The 13722-nt window shown below is 44.4% G+C and overlaps 2 protein-coding genes across 3 annotated transcripts in view; both read left to right on the forward strand.

Annotated features, from left to right (window-relative positions):
- Positions 1-6402, forward strand: part of Ppfibp1 (PPFIA binding protein 1) — a 139322-nt gene extending 132920 nt beyond the window's left edge. For both annotated transcript variants that reach the window (XM_032905421.1, XM_032905420.1), the window contains 6 exons: positions 1617-1739; positions 2245-2370; positions 3343-3531; positions 5525-5701; positions 5962-6027; positions 6242-6402. In XM_032905421.1, coding sequence (XP_032761312.1) covers positions 1617-1739; positions 2245-2370; positions 3343-3531; positions 5525-5701; positions 5962-6027; positions 6242-6328 — 768 coding nt within the window. In that variant the 3' untranslated portion in view covers positions 6329-6402. The remainder of the gene's footprint in view (positions 1-1616; positions 1740-2244; positions 2371-3342; positions 3532-5524; positions 5702-5961; positions 6028-6241) is intronic.
- A 2116-nt stretch (positions 6403-8518) lies between these two features.
- Positions 8519-9596, forward strand: Rep15 (RAB15 effector protein). The gene has a single exon (XM_032907299.1). The coding sequence runs from the start codon at positions 8652-8654 to the stop codon at positions 9342-9344; it is 693 nt and encodes a 230-aa protein (XP_032763190.1). The 5' UTR covers positions 8519-8651; the 3' UTR covers positions 9345-9596.
- The last annotated feature ends 4126 nt before the right edge of the window (positions 9597-13722 follow it).

Raw genomic sequence — 13722 nt, forward strand, 5'->3', positions numbered from 1 at the left:
ACTGTGAAACGCACACAGAACTCTTCACTATCTAGAAACTCAAGTCTAAAATTAAATTAACAATGTGTTTATTTATTTGCTATTGTTTTTTGAATAGGATCTCACTGTGTAGCTCTGGCTGGCTTTGAACTCCCAGAGATCTGCTTGCCTCTGCCTCCCAAGTGCTGGGATTAAAGTTGTGCACCAGAGTGCCCACACTTAAAAAGGGTTTCAAATGAAAGTAATCCTTGTAAAAAAAAAAAATCTTTCTAATATATTTTCGGAAGTAATTAGCATTTTATTTATATTATAAATATACATTTAGACTTTCTTAACTGATAGACTTAATTAAATGAAAGTAGCCTATACTAAATATTTGAAATAAGTATCTCAGTTTCAGATTTAAATATGTTAATTGATTTTTCTAATGTATCACGACACTAATTTTAATAAATTAATCCTACAAAAAATAGGAAATATTATTTGCTCAGTAGCCTCAAGAATAAACTACTAATATTCCTTTTACTTTTAAAAATATTTTGGGCTGAAGAGATGGCTCAGCAGTTAAGAGCACTGACTGCTCTTCCAGAGGTCCTGAGTTCAATTCCCAGCAACCACATGGTGGTTCACAGCCATCTGTAATGGGATCTGATGCCCTCTTCTGCTGTGTCTGAAGACAGTGATAGTGTACTTATATATATAATAAATAAATGAATCTTTAAATATATATATATATATAGTAAGTCAATTTCTTTTATTTTTTTTCTCAAGAAATGTGTTATCAGTAAGAGTGTGTTGTGTGCCTACATAGACAGTCCTCTGCTTATTTTCTGGGTGTGTTTATAAGATTTATCTCGGCACTGCCCTAAAATCACTTACTACTGAGATAATTGGTTTAGGTGTGTTAGGCATGGTTGAAATTGCTCCCCATGGCCTCAGACTGCCCAAAGTTTCCTTGAAGAAACTTATTGGTGTCATATTAAAACTTAGAAGTCTTCATTTCTTCTCTCATTTACTAGTACCCAAACCCTTATACTGCGGGACAGTCTTGTGTTCAACATTGGTCACCAAGTCTCTAAGTGAAGCAATAACCCTGGTCAGCGACCCTTGCAGGCCAGGAAGGCTGATCAGCCGTGTGCTGAGAGGAGGAGAGCAGTTTGACTGTTGCCCTTCAGGTGTTGCCGTGACGACTTTGCATGCAGATCAAGTTGTGGAGACTAAAGAGGAAACAGGAATTCCTCAAGGCTCAGCACCACAGCACCCAGTCTCAGCTTTTGAGGCTGGGGCAGGAGTATCTTGAGTTGGGACTAGCCTAGCTGCAAAGAGACACTGTCTCTCCCTGCCCCCGAATAAAAGGCAGACTACCTTTATCTAGTGACCAGCGAGTGCCTTTCAAAGTCCTGGGATGATACTACCCCATCAGATACGGATGTGGCAGATCTGGGGGAACAATATAGATTTGAGGTTCTAGAAAGGGATTTGTAGAGCACAGGAAAGGAGTTCTGTACTAAATGAAAACTGAAGTTGCAAGCAGAGTGATTTCTACGTTCATGGCAGAGTTATGGGCTTCTCTGGGGAGCCCCCCCCATCCCCCCTGCTGTGGGCCAGCACCGTGAGTCCTCATTTCTCCACCGCAGGATGACCTACTGTCCCTGAAGGTTGTGAGTGTGCTGCACCATCTCAGTATCAAAAGGGCCATCCAAGTCCTGAGGATCAATAACTTCGAGCCAAACTGTCTTCGGAGGCGGCCGTCTGACGAGGTAGCGTCTCCGATAAGAAGTACATACACGTGAGCTTGGCAGTCCGTGTGTGGAACCCTGAGCCTCTTTCTCTTGGAGCCTGCAGAGGGCGCTGGTTTCCTCAGAGCTCAGATCCAGACTCTCTGACCTCAGGGTCTTCCGACATCCCTCGCTTTTAAAGACCCACTGTGTCATTGAGGCCAGAAGCTGTTTTCTGCTTACTCTTGCTTCCTCCTGTTCATGGACTATATATACTTTTTACTGTCACCTCATGGAGTGAAATGTCGCTGTAAATATTTCCTTTACCTTTTCTTACTGCTGCGTAAGAAAGCTTGAATCTGTGGTATATGTTCTTTCAAAGAGCAGTCAAATTAGCAAGCGCTTGTTTCACCTTTTCTTTGAATACTTCATGGGACACCAGATCGTATGCTCTTGGGCCCGACCTGTGAGGTCGGTGTGTGCAGGTTTAGTATTGAGGGTCCCATCGCCAGCACCTAAAGCGTACGCTATGTGTTTGTTTCCACAGAACAGCATCACCCCATCTGAGGTTCAGCAGTGGACCAATCATCGTGTGATGGAGTGGCTGCGCTCTGTGGACTTGGCAGAATATGCCCCCAACCTCAGAGGCAGTGGTGTCCATGGAGGGCTCATGGTAAGGCTCGTTCAGTTTGAAATTGACTGCTCGCTTGGTTGGTTTCCTTTAGTCTAAAGGGTGCGCGGTGTTGGTCTGAAATCTACATTGCTTTAAAATCGGTCAACTTTTGTTTCCACGTCACAAGTAGAAAATTCTGCACCCAGCCATGGTAGAATGGCTCTGTGTGCTAGAAGAATTGCATCAAGTCACCATGAGGCTACCATGTGCATGTGAAACACTAGAGAATCTGGGCTGGAACTTGGATTCTACCCCCAAGACCAATCACCACTGCATGCTGATATTCCAAAATCTAAACACTGGCTCCAAGCCTCTCAGCAAAGGACTCGGTGCACATTAGTTTGTCCTCAGTAATCCTGCGTGTTTTAAACTCCTGCATGCATGCAGGCTGCATCTGCACATCGGGGTTCCGTGAGCAGTGCTTTCAGAGGCAGCATTCCAAACGGAGCTGTGCTGCTGCTTCTGTCCCCTGAAGGCTGAGTTCCACACCACCTCTCTCGGGCGCAGTGATGTGTGGATTAAAACTCAAAGCCCAGGCTGGAGAGACAGCTCAGAGCATGGCCGCTCTTGAGGACTTGGGTTTAGTTCTCAGCACCCACATGGTGGCAATAACAACTCCTGTTCCAGGGCATCCGTGACCTTCCTCTGGCCTCCATGGGCACTGTACACATTCAGTACACATACACACATGCAGGCAAACACTGACACATAAAAAAAAAATCTTTTTAAAAAAGGGGCTGGTGGGGTTGGGGATTTAGCTCAGTGGTAGAGCGCTTGCCTAGCAAGCGCAAGACCCTGGGTTCAGTCCCCAGCTCCAAAAAAAATGAAGAAGAAAAAAAAAGGGGAGGGGGCTGTTAATAGAGCCATCGGGGATTACCCAGATGAGCGGTTTTTGCCACCACGTGTGAAGTGCCTCCGTTCCGACTGTGTACGAGCTGTGATACTTTTTACCAATCCCAGTTTTTCTTACAGGTTCTTGAGCCTCGTTTTAACGTAGAAACTATGGCTCAGTTATTGAACATTCCTCCAAACAAAACCTTGTTGCGCAGACATTTGGCTACCCATTTCAACCTTCTGATTGGTGCTGAGGCCCAGCACCAGAAGCGAGACGCCATGGAGTTGCCAGATTATGTCCTGCTAACAGCTACTGCCAAAGTGAAGGTTGGTTCAGGATTTTGGCATTTAATCACTGCACAATGTTTGCAAAGGCCCCAAAATTCCATTTTCTAAGATGTTCCAGGTTTTATTAATGAGTTTAAAATATCTGTATGTGGACTTTTCTATAAATTCCAAGACCAGTTAAGGGACTACATGTTTGAAAGTTTCTGCTGAAGGCATTTCTGTTGAAGAAGATGTGGTCAGCTTCTGTTGTCAGTGTCTTGCCGATGCTGAGGACTCTGGCATGGGTCCAGTCTGCCATTGCAATGGTAAATAGGTGTAAGAGGAGGACTTAGGGTGAAAATAACTGTGTAGAGGATACATGCCTGGCAGGCCTACGGAAAAAAATCTTCTTAAGAAAGTGAGATCTCCTCCAGCTGGTGGGCAGCTATCGTCTTGACGGTAAAGCTGTGCGTTTTCAGCTAGTGCAAGATCTACTCAGGACACTGGCAGCGCTGCACCAGGATCCATAGGAAGGTCTTCCAGTTTCTTCATATAAGATGTGAGTCAGCAATCCTTTCCAAAAGGAATGCTCCACAGGTAGACCAGACTGCCCTCTATAAAAGAAGCCATGAAAAGGACAATTGGAAGAAATTCAAATGAGAGAATCCGCCGTGCGGTCAAATTCCTGCAGGCCATCGTTGGTGCATCACCTAAGGATGTAATGGCCAAGAGGACTCAGAAACCAGGTGTTAGGACACTCAGAGAGAGCAGGCTGTCAGGGTTGCCAAGGAAACAAAGGCTAACCAGGCCTCAAAGAGGCCTGCCAAAGCCCCACAAAGGCAGCCCTTAAACAAAAGCTCGTGAAGGCCGTTGCTCTCTGGGTCCGTGGAAAATGCTAACTTGATAGATCAGAATTTTAAATGAAGATCCATCTCTAACTCAGAAGGAAGAGAGTCAACAGCAGAGGTTGTGACGCCTGCCTGTAGTCCCATCATGCAAGAGTCTGAGGCAGGAGGACTGCACAGTCAGTCAGTCTGAGCGATGCATAAGAGTCTGAGGCAGGAGGACTGCACAGTCAGTCAGTCTGAGCGATGCATAAGGGCCCTGGGTGGTTTTTGTTTACCAAGATTTGAGGCTTGTGCCAAATTCAGATTACTTTTTTTCTTCTTTAGAGATACTCCTACATTAACTTGTCTGATGTATTATTTTCATGTCCTTAATGTGAAGACAATTTATGAGTTCTCCCAGAAATATATGCTGAGCTCTTTGTTTTTACCGTCAGCCTTTGAATTCCTTCTCCTTGGGGACTGTGTACTGACCAAGGTGACATTTCTCTCCCAAAGATCAGTGGCCTCTCCCTCTAAGAGTGTGGATTCTTTTACCACTCACCAGTCCTACCGTGAAGCACAACAGGCAAACCAAATAACCCCAGCTTTACCACCTGCCTTCCCTTCCGGTCTCCTTCCCTCTTCTCCACCCAGCTTGGGATTGAACCTAGGCTCTTAATCATATTAACCCAGAGCTCTGCCATCGAACTGTACACCCCAGCCTGCCCTTTCTCTTTAAATTTTATTAGTTAATTAATTAATATTTTGAGTCATGCTCTTATTAAGTTGCCGAGTCAGGCCTTAAGCTTGTGGTTCTCATGCCTCAGCCACTGAGTTGCTGCAGTTGCAGGCAGGCCCCGTGCCGCAGAGACCCAGTGAAGACCACTGTCCTTTCCTAATCTTAGACTGAATAGTCTTGCAAAATTTGGCTCATCCCTGAGAGCAATTCTCTTATATGAAGTCCTGTCTAATCCAAGCAAAGGATTTTGACATGTCCCGCCTGTGGCATAACAGCGAGGTTAACCTTTTGAGAGTTACGCCAAGACTGTTTATGATATTCAGGCACGTTGCTACTGTGTCTGGGGTGCTTCTGGCTTTCTCGTGATAATTTCATCATTGAAGTTGCTACCCCTGTGTGGTGAGGTGAATTAACTTACAGGTATAATTAGTCCTCTGCTGTAGGTATTTTATCCTACCTCTGGGTGTCTTTTTGTTTTCTTTTAAAGCCAAAGAAACTGACCTTTAGCAATTTTGGGAATCTGAGGAAGAAGAAACATGAAGATGGGGAGGAGTATGTCTGTCCAATGGAGCTAGGCCAGGTGTCGGGTAGCTCCCAGAAGGGGTTTAGACCTGGCTCGGACATGCGCCTGTATGAAGAGGATGATTTGGATCGGTTAGAGCAGGTAAGGCGCCCGCAGTCATGCAGACACTGCTTGGAAGCCTTGCACACTGTCACTGAGGAAGGGTGCTGTCTTCCCACGACTGAAAATAAAAATGGCCAAGTATCCTGAATAGCTGCAGATTCCCACCCACTTCTCAGCAGGCACATCCTCAGCACCTGACTACTTTCTTGCATACGTTCTCTGTTTAGACTGTCATTTAGTGATCTGTACTTTTGGAATTGTACAAATGAGCTTGTCACATTGTGGTCTGTTTTTGGTAGATGGAAGATTCAGAAGGGACGGTGAGACAGATAGGTGCGTTTTCTGAAGGCATCAACAATCTCACGGTAAGTGTTACAGTGAGTGCATATGGTGAGTGTGTACAGTGAATGTGTACGGTGAGTGTGTACTGTGAGTGTGTACGGTGAGTGCGTGTGGTGAGTGTGTACAGTGAGTGTGTATGGCAAGTTGCAAATGTTATTCTAAACACCTACTCGTGTGTTGGAGGCATGTGGTGCTGAGCTCAGAACTCCGTGTAACTCGATGTCCCTTGTTTTTCAGCACATGTTAAAGGAAGATGACATGTTTAAGGATTTTGCTGCCCGCTCCCCAAGTGCCAGCATCACAGACGAAGACTCCAACGTTTGAGCAGAGCACCTGGGCAATGCCAGGAGCACACGTGTCATTTTCCAACTTTGTTTCTCGGATAGCGTATACAGCAGGTGACTTTGTTTCTCGGATAGTGTATACAGCAGGTGACAGGTTGTGCATTGCTTATTGTTCGGACTTCTGCTCGATCAGAAGGAGAGCTATAGCACGGGAATGGTGCCAGTTCTGAGGATGTTGAGGAAAAAGAGACGCTGGTGAGCGAAAGTGCGCTTGCTCTGCCTCTGTTTAATGCGAAGTCTGCGACGTGTGCTGTTGGAAGTGTTGCACACACAGTTGCGTGTACCAGAGCGCCTCGCTCACATCTCCAGGAGGGAGGCCCGGCCACATCAGTGTTCACTGCAGCCGGCTGTGCTGAATGTGCTGCCCCCAGAGCCAAGTGCCACCATGTGCCAGCAGCACCGCCACTTGCCTCTCGCTGTCTTATTTTTATATATTTTTCTAAATACGTGTATATATGCAGTCTACAGAAAACAGAACCTTTATTTTGTGACACAAGGATCAAAAGATCATATTAAAACAAAGAAACCCCCGTGTTCCCTATGATCACATACCAGCTGACTCTTGCGGGTACCACAGTCCCATTTTATCTCCACTGATGAATTTTAACCGTGTTAACCACTCAGGCTAAATTCTACATGATATAGACTTCTTGGTTCCCTCCAAAATTGTTGAGCAGTTTAGAACTTGAACTTTAATCCCTACTCCATTTTCTTCATAATGAAGTATTTTAGGGTTGTTACCACATCAGCTTGAAGCCTTCGGATGCACTCATGTCCCCATCAGAAAAGTTTTCTGTTAGAATGGCTTCAGAAAAACAAGAAACCAAACAACCTTTCCGTGTTAACTTCCTTATTTCTTTTTCTTTGCTAAACTCATCATTATGTTGAACTAAAGGGTCCACCTAGCCATGTCCACTGTACCTGACACTCAGCCTGTCAGCTCACAGGGCTTCAGATTATTTCAGTCAGATCCCAGTATTTTAAAGCTGCATTAGAATGTTTTCTGTTGGTCCTGACCAGTAGCACGTCGCTCGTGTTTTCTGTAACACAAGGCCCAAGGGCTTTTTGTAAAGAAAATAGAAAGTTACAGCAGCTGCTCTGTGGTGTGTGGATGTGAGTGTTTCTAGCGGTGTTGGAGACAATCCTCTTTTTATTCAGGGCTGCTCAAAACGAGACCTCCTGTGTTCCAGACAGGAGCTTACACACCAGGGGACAGGGGGACAGTTCGGTTTGTGGTGATGGCCATTTCCAAATGTCAGCAGTATTCCTTTTCATGTTTGCCGGTTATAAAGCTGTTCATTGTGAACCTTGTAACTCTGCTGTCCACTTCTAATTAAATTATCAGATGCTAACCGTGGTTTCCTTTGAATGCTCCCATTCATGAAATCAAGACAATATTGGCTTCTTCCTGTATTGGGGTTTTAGTTTAAACATGAATAAATGTCACCCTTTGGAGAGCTCGGTTTGTTACCAGAGCCTGGTTGGAAATACCAGCAGACTGTTACAGATGCCAAGCAGTTTTTATTAAGGACAACGTAACAACTGATGATATGTGATAAAGTTAAAAAACTTCTTATTATATATTTTATTTACAAAAGTATTATGCAAAGTTCGCATTACCTTATGAGAAGAAATAAAGTCAATTGATAATTGCCTTGTGTTTTTGTCTTTTAATGTTTCCTTGTTCAGAAAGACAAAGTCTTCGTTTCTGGTGGAAACAGTAAAGGATTCTTGCTTGTAAACTTGCACATTTGACTGAGTTTGTTTGAACCAGACAAATTGAGATCTCTGCTTAAGAAGTATGTATAAAAGGAAATGCCAGCAACCCACCTGGGGAAGGAAGGGTCAGAACAGGAAAAGAAAAGGAAAGAGAAGAGACACGAGCTTGGAGATACTGGTTGGAGAGTATAGGATTCTAATCCATACATTCACATACTGGTTTTATTTTTGGAAACAAGAGCCACAGGCAGGAAAGAGTTTACCAAGGATCAAGTGTAGCCTGTACACAACCTGGAGTAGAACAGGTGTTTCGTGTGAAATTGTCATCTGTCACTTGGCAGGCATCAGGAATCTGTCTGAGCACAACACACCCAGTTGACAAACAGGGGGCCCTCCCTCACATGTTTGTCTAGCCTCGGGTCTATATGGCTAGCCACACCAAGGAAGCTGTGGCATTAGGAAGCTGGTGGTGTGGTGGCTTTAACAGATGTGGCTTCACTGAAGGAAATCTCTGAGAAAGAGCCAGTTCCCCGTGACATTCGCAGGCTGGATAGCTAGGAGCAACATTTACTGGGTGTGAGAAAATGGGGCAAAAGGCCTCACAGCACGTGGCTCCGAGGGACAGTCAGGAGGTTCTCGTCATGTGTGAGGTGGTCAGTGCTGCTATTTCCCACGCAGCACAGAAGCTGAAGGAGTACCTCGGGTTCGAGTATCCGCTGAGCAGACTCTGCCTCACAGCAAGTTCTCTGGCTGAGATTTTCCTCGTCCACTTCATTACTTTCTGCCAGGAGAGGGGAGCGGATGAATGGCTCACCACCACCAAGATGTCGAAGCACCAGGCCTTGCTCTTTGGAGCAGACTGGATTTGGACCTTCTGGGGACCCGATAAGCAAATACGGCTTCAGGTGGCAGTGCAGGCTCTAAGGATGTCTTCTCTCCCTCCGAGGGACCCAAAATCCTGTGAGTCAAGGGGAGAGGAGTCTTGGAGAAAAGGCAGATTCGATAAGCTGGAAGAGTTCTGTAACTTGGTAGGAGAGGACTGTCTGGGTCTGTTTATCATCTTTGGTGTGCCTGGAGAACCTAAAGCCATCAGGGGCGTTGTCCTGGAGACTGTCAGAAATGGGATGGTGGAGAGCCAGCTGCCGGGACGCAAGGCCGTGGAGCAGTTCGTGCTGGAAACAGAGGATTGCGTCTCCATCAAAGAGCTGCTGGGGAACTGTCTGGATAAAAGAGACGGGCTGAGTGACATGGGCAAGGTTTACGTCCACATCCTTTAGACTGGGCATGCTGCTGGGACTGGCCTGTAAGGTAGAATAGGACACTCCCCAGCACAGGGATATTAACCCCCTATATTGACTGAAAGCGATTGATTACCTGGGTCAAAACTTGCTAGTGCCACAATTATGGAAAGGGGGAAAAAAAAACCTAGCTGTGTCTTGGGGAACTTTAATTTGGGCTTTGTTTATTCAAAACTGAAAATTGGGAGAGAAAAATGATAAATTATACATAAAATTTGATTTGGGAAAAAATTGTCTTTGAACTAATCTCGTAGTCACAAACATAAAATGCTGCTGTTGTGGGAAGAGCAAATAATCATTAGGTGTGGTGTTGGGGTGCCATTTTTGGTTCGGGACTCCTAAAGAAAACTTCCCACTGCTGGCCCTCTAAGCCCTACCTCCACAATAGCTCTGTCCCAGAAACTCTGCACATAAAGGACTTTCAAAGGATTTAATGGAGGGCACAACTGGGTGTTAGCTTTACTATGGTTTACCGAGTCACCTGTGAAAGAATTCCTTGTTGCAATATGTGTATTCTCAGTAAGGAAGGTATTTTCAAAATGATGGTCCTGTTTTCTAAAAACGTCTTCCTGGGATTTAACAGTATAAAGATCATTTACCATTATTTTTTGACCTCATGCTGGGCCCTGTGCTTTAAATATATTATAAGTTGCACATAAGGCTCTAGTAAGAAGTAGGTTATCTGTTCCTGTTTGTCTGTGATGTATGTCATTCCCAAGTCATGAGCAGTTAACAAAAACCAAGTCTCCACTTAAGGCTCCAACTCTTCCAGCAATACATAAAGTGACTCGACTCTTTTAGGCACCACAAGTGCCTAAAAGTCACGGAGGTGTTTACCTGTGAGGAAGCCGGTTGTTGTTAGTCTCTGCCTCACTCCTGCTCATACTCTGTGCAGTCCTTAGCCTGTTCCCTGGCTGAAGCATGGGCCATGCTGATGTGGTGGTGCAGTGACGTAATCCCATCCCTGGGGAGGCTGAATGGCTGTGAATCTGAGGCCCAACCTGGGTTACATGGTGAACTCTGGGTCAGCAAGTGCTACCCAGTGAAACTTGTCTTCAAACACCATGGACCAAATCTCTACAAACCTACCCTCCAAAAACATTTTTCCCCATTCTGACAGGGCTTCCCATGGCCTTGGTCCTCTCTGCATTTGGGAATCTAGGGCTCTTGCAAGGATGGATGACATCATTGTAGGCAAGATGGTTAGCATACTGGATAGCCGTTTAAAGTAAGCAGTATATTTGATGTTCTAATACGTTCTACATCATTTATTTAGAAAGGTTCACTGCAGGCCACTGAATCTATACAGGACCCCTGACAGTTACAGTTGTTGAGGATGGGGTGAGGTCAAACCTGAAACCAATGTTTCCCCATTACCACTCACGTATCCCGGAGCTGGTTTTTCTCTGATTACACGTTTCTCCCTCTATTGATTCCGGCCCTTCCAACCTAATCTGGGGCTCAGGCATCTAGTAACAAATACCTAGTGGGTTATCAATAGTGCCTATCTAATCGGTTCTCCTCTGTGACTCCTCCTGACCTCTCCAGGCCATTGTCCCTTCCCTGGGTACTTTGGTAATCCCTTTTGCTTTGCCTCACCCCTGCCCTACTGTATAAATACTTTTTCTTCAGTTAAACCTCTGGGATGTGCCATTTGATTTCTAGATTCCTAATGCCTCTAGTTTTTCCATTTGAAGGTTAAGGATAAGGGAGTAGGAAAGGTGTGGTTCATACCTGCACTCTGGAGGCAGGAGAATTCCCATAAGTTCATATCCAGCCTGGGATACAGTCTCAAAAACAAACAAAAAGATGGCGGTACCTATCTTGTAGGGCTGCTGTTGGTTATCTGAAATCCAGGCTTCAATGTTTAGCACTCATGCAGGTCCACTGCGTCCCTCCCTACGAAGCACACAGGATGTGCAGGGAACAGAAATAGATGATACTTCAGTATGGGCAGGGCCTAAAGAAAGCCTGCTCCTGTCTTCTGTCCGCTAAGACTTGAATTCAAATCTGAATACACCTTGCAAGTTTAAGTAACCGCCCCCCACCCAAAAAAAAAAAAAAAAAAAAAACCTTTTGTTAAGAGTGACCACACAGAGAAGTCCTAGAGAAAGCAGGGGAAGAATTTCTATAATACCCATGGCATCTCCTTGCTTCAAGAAAGAACTGAGCACACAGCTTCCTCTGCCTTGCCCTTCCATCCTTGAAACACGTATTCAGCCTGAAGTCCTCTCCTTAAGGAAGACAGAATAAGGAAGAGTGAGAAGACAGTCCTATCCTGGAAACTGGCATGAGATGTAGCGTTCAATATTGCAGTGAATGAGTATCAATATACACCAGTACTTATCAATTTAACTTTAACCAAAGTAAGATAGGGCTGAGGTCATGGCTCTGTGGTAGAGTGCTTGCCTAACATCTGTACAAATTGTTCTTCCACTAATGCTGAAAAATATGAACACTGAAGAACATGGAATACCGACAGACGCCCATTTCCCCTCTCAGATGGCACAGAATTTGTGATGATTAATTACAAATTATTAACTTAGCTGGATTTAAAATTGCCGAGAAAAAACACCTCTGGATGTGGTTGCAAGTTTGGAAGACCCACCGTGAATGTGGGCAGCACCATCCCACGGGCTGGGGCCTTAGACTGAATAAAAAGAGAGTGAGCTGAGTGCCAGCCTCCATGACTGTGTTCTGACTATGGAGGGTGCTCATCGCCAGCTTCGAGACTACTGCCATGATGCCCTGTTCCCTCAGACTGAGCTAAAGTAAGCCCCTTTGCTGTTTAAGTTCTTCAGCCAAGCATTTGGTCACGCCATTCAGAGGTCACTGCAGTGTTTGGTGGCCTAGGATATACAGTAGCTTTTGCTTTGTGTCCCATGAGCATGTTAAAAAAAAAAAAAAGTGTAAATTGATAGGTTTATTCACAGATGACAGCTGAATGTCATTGGGCAAAGACCTGTTCTATGCCCTGTCAACCCAAGTATGCAAAGATTTACGTCCCCCTTCTCAGGGTTTTTTTATGGTGGATGACACAATAAATACACGTATGCATCTGTTCAATGCATCTTTAGATGCTCCAAGGAGTCTGAAGAGAAGGTAGGGAGGCCGATGAGATGGCACAGTTGGTACTGGACCTCAGTTGAGTCAGGATCTCACTACGTAATATTCTGTCTAGTGTTGCCTTGAACTTGCAGTCTCTCTGCCTCAATCCGAAATTCTGGATGCCCTTCCCCACAAACAAACAAGCAAGCAAACAAATAAAACAGAACAGACAGTGGTAAAGGCACTTGTTTCCAAGCCTGACAACCTGGGTAACTTTCTTAATTAAAAAAATATAAACAAATCAAACACAAATAAGGCTAAAATATAATGCTCAAAGACACCTAGATTAATTGGCCAACACCTCAAGAGTGAGACTGAGATTTTTTTCAAGCTCTTGATGTGGTTTTAGTGTTCGATCAAGGTTAAGATCCATATTTTCTTTTTTCCTTTTTGAGACAGGGTCTCACTGTACATCACTACACAGACCAGGCTGGGCACCAACACACAGAAAACCTTTTTTTTTTTCTTTTAAAGGTTATTCGTTTGTTTGGTCTTTTGTTTATTTATTTAGTATGTATGGGCATTTTGCCTTCATGTATGTCCTTGTACCCCATGCATGCATGAAATCTGTGGAGGCCAGAAGAGGGCATTGTAACTGAAATTAAAGGTGGTTATGAGGCACCATATGGATGCTAGGGGTTGAATTAGGGTCCTCTAGAAGACTTTAACTGCTGAGCCACCTTTCCAGTCTTCCCTTCCCAACACATATCCATGTTGCCTTAATTCCATCTCACGATGTAACCAGTGCTGTTCAGGTGGCTGAAGAGGCTGCATGCTCCCTCCGTGCCTGGATATTGGCACTATATCTAGAAACAGATACACTCTGTTCACATACTTTTAATAAGGAACTTAGTTTTTTTTTAAAATTAGTTTTATTTATTTATTTACATTAACCTAGGCTTCAAGTTAGTAAAAGACCATTAAAAAGAAGGCTTAAACTTTCAAATTGTTCTACCCAGAATTACCTATGTAACCTGTAGGGATCAATGAAAAATGAAAATGAGAAGCGCCCCCCCACCACCAGAATTTAATAAGAACTTAAGTCACCATTGGATGACTGTACTTCCAAAGCCTTTCCAGCAGAAAAATTACGTAGAGTTTAGAAACTTCTACTGGCAAACTAATACATGCTTTACACTGTGATCCATCTTTGCCTATTTATATTTTATAAAGGAGTTACTTATAAAGATTATTTTAAATCTTTATGTGTGAAATAGGACTTTGCATATGACTGCAGGTGCCCATGGAA

This window comes from Rattus rattus, chromosome 6, assembly GCF_011064425.1.
Source record: "Rattus rattus isolate New Zealand chromosome 6, Rrattus_CSIRO_v1, whole genome shotgun sequence".
Taxonomy (NCBI): Eukaryota; Metazoa; Chordata; class Mammalia; order Rodentia; family Muridae; genus Rattus; species Rattus rattus.

Bases quoted from the DNA above. Each gene is read 5' to 3' on its own strand.
- Rep15 (XM_032907299.1), top strand. From the start codon at position 8,652: ATGGGGCAAAAGGCCTCACAGCACGTGGCTCCGAGGGACAGTCAGGAG.